At 36.9% G+C, this 17,198-nt stretch overlaps 1 protein-coding gene across 2 annotated transcripts in view; it reads left to right on the top strand.

The window, feature by feature from the left end:
- LOC117925220 (brefeldin A-inhibited guanine nucleotide-exchange protein 5) overlaps positions 1-17,198 on the top strand; it is a 67,210-nt gene that overhangs the window by 44,247 nt on the left and 5,765 nt on the right. For both annotated transcript variants that reach the window (XM_034844167.1, XM_034844166.1), the window contains exons 26-29: positions 1,274-1,630; positions 4,572-4,738; positions 4,812-5,113; positions 5,264-5,439. In XM_034844167.1, the coding sequence (XP_034700058.1) occupies positions 1,274-1,630; positions 4,572-4,738; positions 4,812-5,113; positions 5,264-5,439 (1,002 nt within the window). The remainder of the gene's footprint in view (positions 1-1,273; positions 1,631-4,571; positions 4,739-4,811; positions 5,114-5,263; positions 5,440-17,198) is intronic.

Below are 17,198 nucleotides of genomic sequence, written 5' to 3'. Positions count from 1 at the left end.
CCATTTTCGGCTAGAGATACCCTTATTGAATGGAGGGGCTTTATGTTGGGCAAGAAGCATAGAAAGGTGTGGAAGGCAGCCCCATTGTGCCTTTTTTGGGCGGTTTGGATGGAAAGAAACAGGATTGCTTTCGATAATGAAGACTTTTCGGTTCATAGGTTGAAAAATTCTTTTGTTTGTAATCTTTGGGTGTGGACAAAGTCAGTTGTAAAGGTCCTCTTCCTTTACTTAGTTTTTTTGATTGGCTAGGCGCTAGATGAGGGACGGTTTTGTATTTTCTCTTCTTTTGTTAGTGCCTTAAGGGGCCTTTTGTATACTCCCTGTATGCTGTTGGGTTTTCCTCAAGGTGCCCTTTTCTAATATATTTCTGCATTTGCCTATAAAAAAAAAAGTTTTGTCTATTAGATTGACTATAAACACAGTTTATATAGGAGATTATAAGAGAAGAAATAGAAAACAAGATACATAATAGGAAACTAACTTATTCCTAAATCATAAAACTATCTATTTACAGAAATAAGAAACTAACATAATAGGAAAATAATTCTCCTATTCTATTTACAGTTCAACAGAAACTAGTTTAGGTTTTTTAGAAACTTGAAACTATTTGAAGTTCATTCAAGATTTTGTTGCATTAGCTCATTGTTATATCATAGGAGAATTGTAGTCTTTACAAGATTCTGAATAAGGAGCATGAATCATGCCTCCATTGTATGAGCACCAATTTACAAGGTTGCAATTAAGGTTCGGTTGTGGATGTCAAAAGATTCCTTATAACTAATCATCTTCTTGTTTATCTCTAGATGCTCATTTCTAGAAGGATCTCCCTTTCTTCCTCGTAACTATTTCCTTTTAAAAAAGGAAAAAAATTAAAAAAAAAACAATAAAACTTGGATACCACAAATGAGTCCGGAAGATTTTATTATTTTTTTCTCTCTCTATTAGTATAAGAAACTAAACTTTCATGTTTGATTTTCAGTAGCTAAAGTTTCAGTTATTGTATTATTTTGAAATTCATCGTGTGTGTGAAGTGTGGTTTTGCTGTTGAAATTGAATTGCATATGTAAGTGTTTGCATATAAATCTTGCAAGGCCTCCATAATTTCTTCACTATTTTTTAAAAATATTCAGGAATAATGCAATCATTTATGCTGTGGATTGCTTCATAACTGTCTTAAATTTTTGGGAGGTTTTTTTTTTTCCCTTGTCTGTCAGTTTGCCAAGGACTACATCCTTTGTTTTTTTAAATGCTCCTCTATGCTTGTCTTGTTCAGGGCCTCATACCAGGTGGTGCTTTGAAGCCAATAGACATTAACATGGACACAACTTTTGATGTAACTGAACATTATTGGTTCCCAATGCTGGCTGGTTTATCTGACCTGACATCAGATCCAAGACCAGAGGTCAGAAGCTGTGCATTAGAGGTTTTGTTTGATTTGCTGAATGAGAGAGGCCACAAGTTCTCATCATCATTTTGGGAGAGCATTTTCCATCGTGTCCTGTTTCCCATCTTTGATCATGTGAGAGATGCTAGTAAAGAGAGCTTAGTTTCTTCTGGTGATGAGTGGCTTCGTGAAACAAGCATTCACTCGCTTCAGCTGCTTTGCAACCTTTTTAACACTTTTTACAAGGTATGTTTTTTCTTCCCTTAAATTGTATCAGGTGTTGACTTAGAGAAAAGATTTGAGAGCAAAAATTGGTAGTAGAACATGAAAATTTTGCAATAGTGCATGTTGAAGTGCATGATATGTATTGTGGGCCTATATCCTTTTTTTTTTTTTTCTTTTTTGATCAGATATTGTGGGCCTATATCCTATTATCTTGAGCTTTTAGGAAAATTGGTTGTCTAACATGGTATCAAAGCCTCATTTGCCCCAAGTTCATGTATTCAGACCTTATCACATGTTTATTTCCTTAATTTATTAAGCCCATGTGTTAGTCCAAAGAAGGCTACACATAAGGGAGGGTGTTGGAGTGTATGATATACACTGAGAGTCCAAATCCTACAAATTAAGCTTTTAGAAAAATTGGTTGTCTAACAATGCATGATGAGATGCTAAAAAGGAAATTTGTAAATCAAAGAGTGTGAGATGTACAGGTGGCAAATTTATGCTTGAAATCTAAATGTTCCTATCATGAGCATTTCTTTTATGGGAAAAATATACTCATTGACACCATCAATAACTTAGTATCTCAACTCACGTTTTGTTTCCTTATTTCTTTTTTTTATTATTTTTTTCTTTTTTTCTTTTTATAAATCAGAAACAATAGTATGCATCATATATAAAAGCGACCATATGCACAAAAGAACAAGAGATCTTTCAGAACAGAAGATCTATACAGGAAGAAAAGATAGAAAGAGAATGACTTAGAAAAACCAAGCAACTCTCAAAGGGGTCAAGTTCCCACTAAACTAAATTGGGATGGAAGCTCCTCCTTTGGCTTGCCTATTGCCTTCCTGGTTGCTGAGAGCAGCCTCCAGGAAAGAATGCCCTATCTCTCTAGATAGAATAAGAAGCCTCTTTCAATTATAACACTCTATTGTTTTTTAGCCCTGGGATGTCCATGATATACATGTTGATTCTCCCTCCAGCAAAATGTAAAGGGTCCCAAAATATTACCACTTTTAGTCCTTTTAGAAGAGTTGGAATCTCTGCCTCAATAACTAGTCTGACATTGAGAAGGAGCTGATGATCACACCTGTATGATCCAGTAAAAGTCCTTCAGTGCCCATCTGACAAATGTTACCAAAGGAGCACCAGTTAAAGTTGAGCTTAAGGTTACTTTCTACCATTGGAACACTCTCTAGTCCCTCTTGTGGGGTAGAGCAAATCGTTTTCCACTTTAAGACTCAAAATAACTCCTTGGCAATAGACATCCAAAGAGTTGTTTAGATAACAGATACCTTCCATTAGTCTAACACTGATCTCCTATCCCAAAGATCTCAATGTTCCTCTCAAGCCATATGACCCATAAAGGTGGCTGGGCTAGCCTTCTCCTCAGTGATCTCCCTCTTGGATTCTTCCTGAACCTCAAAGGACATAACCAGCAGATCATCATTTTTTTTTTTTTTTTTTTGATCAGAAACGAAGAAGAATATATTAATATAAGAACAGAAACAGGAGAGATAAAAGAAACAAAAGAAAGAGAAAAAACCAAGGGAAGGATGAGAGGTCCTTCCTACACAAATTGAACAAAGGAGAAAACTCCCAACAATAGAACTCTAAAAACAAAGAGAAACCCCATCAATCTTCAAACTTTTGAACCGCAAACCGCAATCTAGTTGAGTTGTAGAACATTTAGAGGAACTCCTCTAAAAGCTTCAGTACAAGAAGCCCGTAGAGAAGAATAAAACCGAATCAAATCCCATACCATCTCTTCCGTTCTCCCTTTATCCTCAAAGATCCTATTGTTTCTCTCTTGCCACACCATCCAAATCAAAGTAAGGCAAGCAATTTGCCAAAGTGTCTTGCCTCTTAATGAGTTCCCCAAGCCTTTAAAAGTAATAACCAACATGTCCTCAAGACTCCTTGGAGGGACCCAAACCAACCCTACTAGATTGAACAACCTATGCCAGAGTCCAATGGTAACGGGACAATGAAGAAAAAGGTGGTCAATCATTGCCAGTGTTAGAAGCCATGGAATTTTTTTAGTTTATGGTTCTTCATAGATATCACTGCATACCTTTCAAAATTTAATGTGCTGATTAATTTATGGGCAAGGTTTACAATATATTCCACAGTAGAATCTCATTTAATTACTTGGAGTACAATGTATTATTAACTAGTATGCTCGGTTTAAAACTTTAGATGTTAACAAGTGCACAAATGTTGAGTACCAAATAATATTCAAATATTATTCTCAAGTGCAAGTATAGAGCATCAAATCTGTCACTTAAATAGCATCTTGGCTCTGCTAGAGCATGACTCATAATATGCAAATGCTCTTTGCTTTTGCTACATGGGATTTTGGAGATGGACTTTGTCCAAATGAGCTTTTGAAGACTTCAAGAAGCTGCACAAAACAATTAGTCTGCCAACTAAGAAGAAGCCATATCCTCAAATGAGAATTTTGTTTCTTTTTTCTAATAAATAGGCATAACAGGGTGAAAGCTTAAACCAATTTCAAATCTTTTTATCTATTAAAAAAAAAAAATTGCTTAAACCTTCATCCTTAAAGAGGAGCACTTAGTAACCTAATTTGCTAAAATATATTTGAAGTTGTCTTCTGTGATTTTCTAAAGAAAATCCAGAAGTTCCAGAATGTCTTGACTGAAGGAAGCAAGAGAGGATTTAGGTTACATTAAAATGGTATTCCTGGCTATGCTAGTGTGTTAATTTTTTTAATCAGAAAGATAATATGTTATTTAAGTGTCATTCCTAGAAAATGTTAAGGTAGAGGATTTGAACTTGGAATGATTTCACCTCAATCAAGTCAATCTGATGCATTTAACTATTTTTACAGAACTGTACTCATTTATGTAGATTTGAAAATTATATGAATCCTGCTGTTTATCATTAGTTATTCCAAAAATTATTTGTGACAGAAAATTTCTTTATTTCTTTTATGCAGGAAGTATGTTTTATGCTGCCACCACTACTTAGTCTGTTGTTGGACTGTGCTAAAAAAACAGATCAGTCAGTGGTTTCAATCTCTCTGGGTGCATTAGTGCATCTCATAGAAGTTGGAGGACACCAATTCAGTGAGAGTGATTGGGATACATTGTTGAAAAGCATAAGGTGCTTATCTCTTGTTATCTCTAGTTATTTCCATCAATATTCTCTAATTAATACTTCTTGTCATGACCAACAGAGATGCCTCATACACAACACAACCTCTTGAGCTACTCAATGCTTTGGGTTTTGAAAACCCAAAAAACCACGCAGTGTTAGCCAGAGATTCAGAAATCAATAAAGGTGTCAGTCCTTCCCCAAAGTCTGTTGACAATATCCAAGTGGATGACCATCAGTTCGATGTTCGTGATAATGGAAAAACATCTCCACTGGCATCCCCAAGTATTGTTTCTGATGGCACAATAAAGAATCTTAATGCATCAGTTGTCGAGGATCACAATCAAGAAATGGGTTTTCAAACTAACTTGGATGGATCTGAAGGTTAGTTATTCAAATTTTTATTGGAATTCTTGTATATAGGATGGTTCACTATCAATATTGATAGAAGAAAAGCTGCTCAGGACAAGTCACTAATCAGATAATTTTTTCAATGACCATCCTCACAAATAGAAAAATATATCATTCTTGTAGGCCTACCATCTCCATCAGGAAGAGCTCAGAAAGCTGCTGAAGTTGGTCTTCACCGGAGTCAAACAATAGGTCAAAGAATTATGGGAAATATGATGGACAACCTCTTTCTCAGAAGTCTTACTTCCAAGTCTAAGAGTCGTGTTTCAGATGCTTCAGCACCACCTTCTCCACCCAAGGTACTCTTTTAGTGCATATCAGCTTTTAGTTTGCTTGGGTTGGAGGTCAACCCAAGATCAACACAAAGAATAAATCTCTCTGCTGATGGCCCAAGCCAATGTGATCTTAGACCTGAATATAAGTTTCTAAGCATGGATTGGGATCCTATTAAGATGAATATTGTCAGGTTGGCTACCAGAAGTTGAGTAATGCCATTTTAACTTCCTTTATATTCCCAAAGCTAACTCCTTAAACAAGCAGCAAGACCAATAATAAGTTACTGTTACTAGAAATTGAAGCAGAAGTGGGAAATGACATGGGAGTAGAAAGCATGAAACACTAAAAAAGAATTATGGGAAATGAGAATTTAATGAATCATACATGAATTCTAGAATAGTTGTATTGGAAGATAAAACATAAACTTTAGTAACCAATTAAACCTTTTTTAATAGTTAACTTTTCTTTTGATATCTAGAATAGTACCTGGAAGCTCCCCTCCATAACTCAATGACATGAGAAACATTATTGAAAGATGCGACACACACACACACACACACACACAGATAGAGTTAAAAAAATATGAATCATTATGGCAAAGGACTTTTTTTTTTTTTTTTTTTGATAAGTAAAGACAATTGTATTAAAAGAAAAAGTATACACGATGTATACAAATTAATAAGGGTGTGAATACACAAAAACAAGCAAATGCACCCTAAGAAGAACCTTACCAATCCACAAATTCTAGCAAGGACTTAGGGCCATCCCCAATGTACAATCTAACCTAATCCCAAAATAAATACAAAAGAGAGCTTTTAAAAGTTCGGTCTAAACTTTCGCAAGTCTCAAAGGTTTTCCTATTTCTCTCTCACCAAATGGTCTAAAAAATACACAAAGGAACTACTTTCCAAGCCTTTTTCCTTTTTCTACCAAAAAAGGAACCTCCTAACTCAAAAGCAACCCTCTTACTGAAGAGTCCATCACCCATTGTACATCAAATAAAGCAAAAATCAGTTGCCACAAAATACAAGCTTTTGGGCAATGTAGAAAAATATGATCACTTGTTTCTTCTTCTTCTTTGCACATGTAGCATCGATTTTATTCATCTTCCAACCCCTCCTCCTGAGCTGATCCTGTGTCAAAATCTTGGCCCAAGTTGCCTCCCAAACAAAGAAGCTTACTCTAACTGGGGGCCACAGATTCCAAACTATCCCATGGGGGAAAGTATCCGCTCCCTTGTTGTCCAAGGAAGAGTAGAATGACTTAACTAAAAAGACGTTGTTCTTTGTATCCACCCATACCAAAATATCCTTGGAATCTAAAGATGGGGAATGATCATGTAACCCCCCAAAGAAGTTAGCCACTTCCTCCAATTCTCAATCATTCAACTGTCTAAAGAACCTAGGATTCCAACTACCACTATCCCAAACATCAACCACCTAAGCATCCTTAAAGGAAGCTATAGAAAAAAAATCTAGGAAAACTTCCCTCAATGGCACATCCCCACACCATCTATCTTTCGAAAACTTCACCATGTTCCTAGAGCTAACCCTGAAGCAAGTGTTGGCTTTAAAAGTCTCCCAACAATTTCTGATTGCCTTCCAAACCCCCACTCCATACCTCTCTCTCACCCCTTTCGTGCACCAACCCCACTCATCTTGCCCATACTTGTCAACAATTAACCCATTTCTAAAGAGGATCTCTTTCAGTCGCAAATCTCCAAGACCACTTACCTAATAGGGCCTTATTGAAGGTCGAAATGTTTCTAAAGCCCAAACCCCCTTTCGATTTTTCCAAGCACACAACAAGCTAACTCAACAGATGTGGCTTGTTAACCAAATCTCCCCCTCCCCAAAAGAAATCCCTTTATAGCTTTTCCACCGCTACCTTCTTAGGGATGACAAAGAGGGACATATAATAGATCAGTAAACTAGAAAATGTGCTCTTAATTAGAGTTTGCCTTCCACCTTTTGAGAGATACATGACAAAGGACATGAGAATAATTGGGAAAAAATGTTGAGAAAGTGAGACTTAAAAAATATGAATAATTATGGCAAAGGACATGAGAATAATTGGAAAAATAAATGTTTTGTACAAGTTTCTAAGCATTTCTCAAATGTTGCCTGAATTTTTCTTGGACATTTTCTCAAAGTCTCTAAAAGGTTCATCTCATCCTAGAACCTTTATCCTAGCTTTAGAAACTGTTTTCTTTGTACTATCTGTGGCAAATGGGGATTGGAGAGTGCTTAAAGACCACATGGGTAGTGTGATAGAGCTTTTTATAAACTAGTTGAGGTTGATCTAGCTTGTTAGAGTAAATTTATTATTCTTATGTTAGATTGTACTGCTATATTATATGACATGAAATATGGGATGAAAAATAATAAGTTCAGTATCTTAGATTGACTATACACACAGTTTATATAGGAGATTACAAGAAAAGAAATAGGAAACAAGAGACATAATAGGAAACTAACTTATTTCTAAATCAGAAAACTATCTAACTGAATACCTCAATTAAAGGGATTTTAACATAATTCTCCTATTCTATTTATAGCTCAATTACAGCCTATTTACGGCTCAACACTTCCCCTCAAGCTGAGCAATAAATGTCTTCCATTCCCAGCTTGAATACAAGATCGTGAAACATTGAACCGTTCAGCCTTTTTGTTAGGATATCAGCTAATTGATGTTCTGATGGAACATATGCCATACACACTACTCCTTCCTCCAATTTTTCTTTGATGAAATGTTTATCAATCTCAATATGTTTTGTCCTATCGTGTTGTATAGGGTTATGAGCAATATTGATAGTTGACTTATTGTCACAATAGAGCTTCATAGGACCATTCCACTTGATTCTCAAATCATCTGGAATAATCTTCAGCAAAAGTAGCTCACACAACCCTTGAGTAATGACCCTAAACTCTGATTCTGCAGATGACCTTATTACCACATTCTGCTTTTTACTTCTCCATGTTACCAGATTACCTCTAAGAAAAGTACAATACCCTGTAGTTGATCTTCGATCCACTAGGGAACCTGCATAGTCAGCGTCGGTGTATGCTTCTAGAGCAAGCGTATTGTTCTTCTTGAACAAAATTCCTTTCCCGGGGTTGCCTTTCAAGTAATGGACCAGCCTGTAAGCAGCTTGAAGATAAGGTTCTCTTTGATCATGCATGAATTGATTGATCACACTCACCGAGTAGGCAATGTCTGGCCGAGTGTGAGCAAGGTATATAAGCCTACCAACCAGGCTCTGGTACATTCTTTTATCCATCATTGGTTCTTCTGCTAATAAATCAGTCACATACTTTTGTTGAGAGATGAAGATCCCTTGTGTGGAATATGCTACCTCAATACCAAGGAAATACTTTAGTTTCCCTAGTTCCTTTATCTCAAACTTTGTTGGTAATCTCTGCTTCACTTCATGCTTTTCTCTCTCATCATTTCCAGTTACTATGATGTCGTTAACAAAGACTAGAAGAGCAGTTACTTCCCCTGCAGCCGATTGCTTAATGAAGAGAGTGTGGTCACCTTGGCTTTGTTTGTACCCAAACTCTTTCATGACTTTTGCAAATCTCCGAAACCAAGCCCTAGGAGATTGTTTTAGCCTATAAATGACCTTTTTCAGCTTGCACACCTTGTTACCTGTGTTGCCCTCAAATCCCGATGGGATGTTTATGTAAATCTCTTCATCTAAATCACCATGAAGAAATACATTTTTAACATCATACTGTAGGAGTTGCCAATGATAGTGGGCAGCCAGTGACAACAGGATTCTTACAGTATTCATTTTTGTAACTGGAGCAAAAGTCTCCTGATAATCAACTCCATAAGTTTGAGTGTACCCTTTGGCTACCAATCTTGCTTTATGTCTCTCAAGAGATCCATCAACCTTATATTTCAGTGTGAAAATCCACTTGCAATCAACAATGTTTTTCCCTTTCGGTCTTTCAACAATCTCCCATGTTTTATTCTTTTCTAATGCACTCATCTCCTCTCTCATAGCATCCTTCCATTCCCTTTTTGTCAATCCCTCAGAAACAGTGTCAGGGATGATAGTTGTGTTTAGACTCATAATGAAATTCTTGTGGGCTGGTGATAAGTGCTTAAGAGACACATAGTGTGATAGTGGATAGAGTGGTCAGTTTGTGCATTCTTTGGTGCCTTTTCTGACATCAATGGGAAGGTCTAGGTCTAGGTTGTCTGTTGAGTCAGTGGAAGTTTCATCAGGTTGTGTATGTAAAGGTTGGTTTGGTCTTACCGTGATTTCATTCCCAGGGTCTGAGTTGGATTCTTGGACATGCTTTTGTTCTGGAATGACCTTTTCCCTTGAATACACCTTAGGAAACTGTGGAAAATTGCGATTGACACTGGCTGGAACAGGGGATGACTCAGGTGTGATTAGCTTGGATGACTCAGGTTCTTCATCACCATGGGTTGAGACATGAGGAAGGTCAAGAGGTTCAAAGTACTCACAAGGACTATCTTCCATCATTGAAATCTCTCCTTGAAGAGAGGACTTGGGGGAAAAAATGTTTATTTTCTGTAAAGGTGACATCTGCAGAGATGTAAAATTTTCTGGCTGAGGGATTGTAACACTTGTATCCTTTTTTAGTGGATGAGTAACCAAGGAAGACACATTTTATGGCTCGAGGGTCTAGCTTATCTCTATGTTGGTTGTGGACATGAACAAATGCAGTGCACCCAAATACCCTAGGAGTGAGCCCATTTGAGGTTCTGAAGTGTGGATAGAAACTCTTGAGTATGTTTACGGGGCTTTTGTTGTCTGACACTCGTGAGGGAATTCTACCCTAATAGGACTTAGGAACATTCCCTTGAAAGAGTAAGACTCGGGTTGTGTTGAGTAAATGCCCATTTTTCCTCTCAACTACCCCATTTTGTTGGGGTGTGTTAACACATGATGAGTCATGGCGAATGCCCTGTGATTGAAAATAGGGTGACAAAATCTGGTTGAAGTAATCTCTAGCATTGTCTGTCCTAAAGCTTTTTATTTTAACCCCAAATTTGTTTTGAACTATAGAGTGGAAATTAGGTATAACAATGCTAACATCAGATTTTTGTTTATGAAGAAAGATCCATGTAACCCGAGTGCAGTCATCAATTAAGGATACAAACCAACGAGCCCCAAAAACATTAGGTATAGTCGAAGGACCGATATGTCGCTATGAATCAAATGAAAAGGATGAAAACTTCTTTTATTGCTAATAAGAAAAGATACACGAGTATGTTTTGTCAATTCACAAGTTTCGCAATGAAACTCAAAAATATCTTATCCTTGGAACAAATGAGGAAACATGACCTTTAAAACCCTAAAAGATGGATGACCTAGACGTAGATGATACAACCAAATGGTATCTTTATTTGAGGAACTAAGAAAAGACAACGACAAATTATTACTAGTTTTCTAAGATGATTCAAGGTGGTAAAGACCGCTCCTTTCCTGTAACGGTAGCTAAAGAGCCATTGGCCACTGCAATTTTCTTGTTACTTGGGCTTGGGGTATAGGTATGGAAAAGTTGAGATTTTGAGGTCATATGGTCTGTGACATCGGAGTCTATTATCCAAGAGTCATCATAAACCCTGTGTGAGACATTTATGCAAAAAGAGAATGAAGGTGTACCTGAAAGAGCCAAAGAACAAGTTCCAGTATGTTTGTCAAGGAATCCCAACAAACTTCTTAGCTTCTCCATTTTTTCACTATTGAACCCGCTTGTTGCTGAATTTTCCTCAGTTTTGGGCTGCTCTGCTATGTGTGCTTGAGGCCTTTGCTGCCCTCCACGGTTTCCCCATTCACGACTTGGTGGCTTACCATTCAACTTCCAACACTTCTCTTTTGTGTGCCTTGGTTTCTTTCAATAGGTGCACCAGAGATTGTCCTTGTTCTTTTTCCACTGATTGTCTCTACCTAAGTGTTTTGGCAGATCATTCTTTCCTTACTCTGAATGTTCTGTTTTTGCAACTAGGGCTGATCCATCCAAGGTTTGTGGTTCAAGCATAACACTCTTTCGGCTTTCCTCGCCTCAAATCAGTGCCACCACCTCAATAAAGCACGGAACCTCCTGCTTGCCAAGAATCTAGATTCTCACTTGATTAAATTCTGGGTTATGCCCAACAAAAAAATCATAGACTCTATCTTGTTCAATGAAATCCTTTAGAACAGCGGTATCCTCAGGACATTTGGTTTTTATCACCCTATAATGATCAAGTTCTTGCCTCAAAGCTTTCAATTGATTGGCATATTCAGTAACGGTTTTACTTCCCTGTTTTGCAGCAATCGTCTTCACCTTAACCTCATATACTTGAGCCGCATCTCTAGCTTTTGAATACATCTGTTGGATTGCATCCCAAATATCCTTAGTCGGAGCCAAGAACATACATGTGTCACTAATCTCAGGAGTCATAGAATTCCTCAACCACGCCATAATCATAGAATCTTTTTCATCCCATGCTTCAAAACGGGGATCTCCTGGTTTCGGCCTTATACCCATAAGATGATTGATCTTCCCTTTCCCTTTCAGCACAGTGCGAACAAGTTGAGACCATTTATGGTAATTTTTTCCATCCAGCCTATACACAACCTGAATGTTTTGCAATTCCCCGGGTTGTTGAGATCGAACAATCTCCTTCGATTGTGTTGTAGTAGTCGTCTTTGCAACCTCTGACATCTTCCACGAAAAACCTAATCTCTTGGGAATTAAGGCAGATCGCGAAATAGAAAACCAGCAACAATGAAGGCCGGTAAAAGAACATGTGAAATACTCTGTTTGGCCTTCAGAAAACAGAGCAAAACAAAGCAAAGAAAGAAAATGTGAATAAAAAAAAAAATCCAGCTATGAAGGCCAGAATGATGCCCAGGTTTTAAAAACCTATTGCTCTGATACCATGACACGAAATATAGGATGAAAAATAATAAGTTCAGTATCTTAGATTGACCATACACATAGTTTATATAGGAAATTACAAGAGAAGAAATAGGAAACAAGAGACATAATAGGAAACTAACTTATTCCTAAATCAGAAAACTATCTAATTGAATCCCTCAATTTAAGGGATTTTAAAATAATTCTCCTATTCTATTTACAACTCAATTACAACCTATTTACAGCTCGACATTATATTTAAAAAAAGGATAGGGAAATTCAAGGATTGATCTAGTTCTAATTCCAAGTTGGAAAAACTAACCTGCTATATGTAGGGTTAGGAAAAAAGAGAAAAATAGAAGAAAGGAATATCAAAGAGGTTAAGGTTTTGTTTTCTTGACTTTTCTATACTTTCCAATCTATTTATAATATTGAGTCTAAAAACCCTTAACATAATATGAGAACAACAAACTAGCTTACCTATTGAGGCAGAAACCGTATTTATTGGATGGATTGATAGAAGTAGTCTTGATGCCCTAAAGTGAAAGGAGATTCAGTTGTTATCATTTCTTGGGCTTCACTGGCAAGGGAGGATCTTGGTGATTCTTCTACTGTCCGGATAATTTACCTTTATAGATATACCAAAAGCTCTTTTGATTGGAAGCTTGGATTACGAACTAGTTCGCAAATCAATTGGCTAAGCAAAAGAACTATTTTAGTTTTAATCTGTCAATGACTTATTAAGACAAGGCATAGAGGGGTGGTGTGTAGTGGGTTCTGGTATTTGGAGCCACATTGATACCATAAAAAATCCAATAGATTGGATCTTGCTAAATAGGCCAAAACAAAAAGAAAGGTTCCGATCCCTACACTTTCTTATTTTCTTTCTCCTCACTGATCATGGCAACACCTAAGAGAAACCAAAGAGCAAGAATACCAAATTGCCCAAGCTTCTGTTATGCTGCAATGAAGGATATGTTGACCAGATCCTCATTGATCTTACATAAACAACACCAATTGGCTAGATACCATCCCTTCTTCTCGGTTTATACATTGCCAAGATCATTTCCCAAGTTGCCTCCCAAGCAAAGAACCCACCTGTGTTGGGGGGGTCTCAAACTCCACACTTATTTTGTTGGTAAAGGACCGCTTGAAACAGACTCGAAATAGTTAATGATTGATTGAATAAAGAACTTTCCATCCTTTGGATCCCTTTACATCAATGCATCCTGACACCATCACCTCCTGAATCTACCTAAGAAAGAATACACACTATCCAATTTGCAATCACGAAAGTTTCTTAGGGAGAAAGGATCCCAATACCTTCTCCACACTCCTAAATGTTGACTGCCCAAGCATCCTTTATGCAATGCAGTGGAGAATAGGAATGGATACCATTACCTTAATAAAGCATCACTGCACTAAAAATATTGCCAAAACATCTCTTCTACTATCAGCCACCATTAAGCTAGTCCTACAAAGAAACTTCGTCCACCCTCTTCTAGTCATTTTCCACAACCCCACACCAAACCCTTCCCTCCCCTCATTAGAATGCAACCATTGTTCCTCCTCTTCATATTTACCTAAGATAACTAGTCTCCAAAGCCTATCCTTCCCATAGCAAATCTCTAGTTCCATCTTGCCACATTGAACTCTTCTATAAATTCAAAAAATCTTTTCGTAGTTTTTGGGGTTTGAGAGCAATTCCTTTTTTCACGAGGGAGTCTAACTAAATTAAAGTCCTTTTGCCTTTTTTTTTTTAAAAAAAAAAAAAAAACAGCCTTTCTCCCAATAATTGGACCATAAACCCTAAGTCACCCCAACAAAATCAACCTTGTAGCATTTAGAATGGAAAGAAATTGGAGCGCACCCTTGCTTCCATCCCAACTAAATCCAACACCTAATGATCTAAGAAAACCATCACATCTCTATTGCACATCTATCATCTATTGCAAACCCTTTTTGAAGACGTGCCCAAATTAAGATTTCTATTAAACTCTACTAACATAGTCAACTTTGGTTTCTTATAAATGAACCAAATTCACCCTTTGAGACTTGAAGAAAGACTTTTCAACTTTCATGTTCTCCCCATCCTTCAATCATCTACAATTCCAAGAGATTAACTTGATCTCCATTGGACAACAAAAGTTGGAGTGCAATCATCTTTTATTCCAAACCCTAGTTACCTAGATTGCCTCCATAATGAGGGGGGGGGGAAGGAAAACCTAAGTCTCTAAGCATCTATGTCAAGACACTTGAAACAACTACACAGATAAAATCATGAATGAAGACCAAAACTTACGTACAAGGGGGAACAATAAACATATGAAAAGAGATTAGAAGATAAATAGGAGCTAAAAAATCTTTTTTTTTAAAATAGGGAGAATTAAAAATTAATGAATAAGTGAAAGAAAGGAAAAAGAAAAAAAGAAAAAGAGAGAAAATAGAAATATCTTCACATTACATTTGACTAAAAAAGAAGAGAGAAAAATCTTCACATAACCAAAGGCTTTAGCTGTATAGAGATATTACACCTGAAAGGATATTGTAGACAACTCCATGAATAGAAGAAAAAGCAATGGTCGTAAACAAAACAATCTTGAAGAGGCATTATACTTGAAATGGTTCAGCAGATCATCTTTTCCTATATTATTCTGTGTCGTTAGGGTTCTGGCACAGATTATTTCAGCTAGCCAAGATGGATTGGGTTCCTCTGAGAAGCATTTTAGACATGATGTCCATCAACTATAAACGTTTTGGCAACTCCAAGAGAGGGATGGTTTTGTGGCAAAATGCGTGCATAACTTTAATTTGGGTTGTGTGGCGGGAAAGAAATGCCAGGATATTTGACGACAAAGTTAGGAATTCAGAGAATCTTTGGGATTCCATTCATTCCCTTGCTTCTCTATGGGCTTTTTGTTCCGCGGTTTTTAAGTGCATTCCCCTTAACGTGTTACAACTAGATTGGCTAGCAGTGTGTAGTTCCAACGGGACGGTCTAGTCAAGGGAGCTTGTTCGTAGTTTTCATAGTGTAGTGTCTTGTTATCTTTTGTGTTGTTTAGTTTCATCTCTGATGGGAGGATTCATCATCCTTATATTGTACTTCTTTTTCTATCAATATATACATGTGTTGTTTCCTATCAAAAAAAAAAAATATACTTGAAATAGTTTAAGGGGGAAAAAATGAAAAGGAAAAAGGAATCTGAAAGTGTTTTCTTAACTTGAAAAAGATGGAAATAAGAGTACCTTCTCAATAAATTTGAAGGGAATTTGAGGGAAGGACCATCTTCCTTCTCTTGTATCTTTACTACTATTAATACAATATTCTTCGTTTATGATAAAATAAATAAATAAGTTTGAAGGGAATTTGTCGCCTCGGTTGGCAGCTCTTAAGGCTTATGAGAAAGGGGAACTGAAGGATCTACTATTAAGGTAAGAAATGCATTGGAGGCAAAAAGTAGGGTAATATGGGTTAAAGAAGGGGATTGCAACTCAAAGTACTTCTATAGGGCGGGTAATGGGAGGATAAACAAGAAGTTCATCAAATCCTTCGTAAATGAAGAGAAGGCAGCACTAGATAATCTTGAAAACATTTCGGAAGAGATTGTGTGATTGTTTGAAAATTATACTCTAAACCCCCAATACACTCTTGGAGGTTAGAAAGTTTAGATTGATCTCCAATTTCAATAGAGAGCACTAATTGCTTCGATCACCCCTTTACTGAAGAGGAATTTTATAATGCTATCTTTTAGTTTGACAAGGAAAAGGCACTAGGGGCTGATTGTTTCTCCATAGCAATGTTTTTAAGAGTGTTGGAATGTGATTAAGGAGGATTTATTAAAAGTGTTCACGGAGTTTCACAATAGTGGGGTAATAGACCAAAGTATCTACGCTACTTTCATAGCTCTTGTGCCGAAAAGGAGTCAAACTATCGAAGTTTCAAAATTCAGACCTATCAACCTGGTCGCAAGTCTATATTCGATTATATCCTAAGTTTTATTAGGTTGTATTTGAGTAATCCTTCACAAAACCATTCATTTCTCGTTGGGAGCTTTTATTGAGCGGAGACAAATTTTAGAGATAGCACTAATAGCCAACCAAATGGTGGATGAGAGAAAACACAATTGGGAGAGAAGGGCATGGTTTTTAAGTTTTATTTGAAAAGGATTAATCATGGGAATGGGGCTTCTTGGATCAAGCCTAAAAAGGAAGAGGTTTAGTACTAAATGGAGGTCTTGGATGAAGGAATGTTTGTCCTCAACAAATTTTGTGGTCTTAGTGAATGGTGGCGCCTAAAGCTAGATTAAAGCAACCAAAGGTCTCAGATAAGAAGATCCTCTTTCCCCTTTTCTCTTTACCATTGCAACTAACATCTTCAATAGAATGATGTTGAGAGTGAAGGAGACCAGTCTCTTGGAAGATTTCCTAGTAAGGAGTAGAACTAGAGTGTATCACTTGCAAGTTGCAAATGACACCATCTATTCCTTTCAAGAGCTAACATGGAGGATTTGCAAAAGCTTAAGCTAATCTTGATGATTTTGTGGGTGCATTTAAGGGCTTAAGATCAATTTAGATGAGATTACTTTAGTTGGTATTAACATGAATCAAGATTAGAATATTAGATCGGTTTCAATGCTCAAATGTAAGGTTTCTGAGTGGCCCTTAACCAAAGGCTAGTGCTTTTTAGGATCTAGTGGTCGATAGAATGTCATAGAGATTGGATGGTTGGAAAAAAGTTTTTATATATAGTTGGAAGAATAATTCTAATCTAGTCTTGCTTGTCTCACATTCCTAGTAACTTCCTCTCTTTGCTTAAGATTCCATCAGTAGTGGCGACAATGATTAAGAAAATGCAAAGGAATTTTCTTTAATCAGGGGTAGGAGAGGGAAAGAGA

This window comes from Vitis riparia, chromosome 11, assembly GCF_004353265.1.
Source record: "Vitis riparia cultivar Riparia Gloire de Montpellier isolate 1030 chromosome 11, EGFV_Vit.rip_1.0, whole genome shotgun sequence".
Taxonomy (NCBI): domain Eukaryota; kingdom Viridiplantae; phylum Streptophyta; class Magnoliopsida; order Vitales; family Vitaceae; genus Vitis; species Vitis riparia.
Note: the sequence above shows the minus strand (reverse complement) of the source record. Positions and strands in the feature narration are given on the sequence as shown.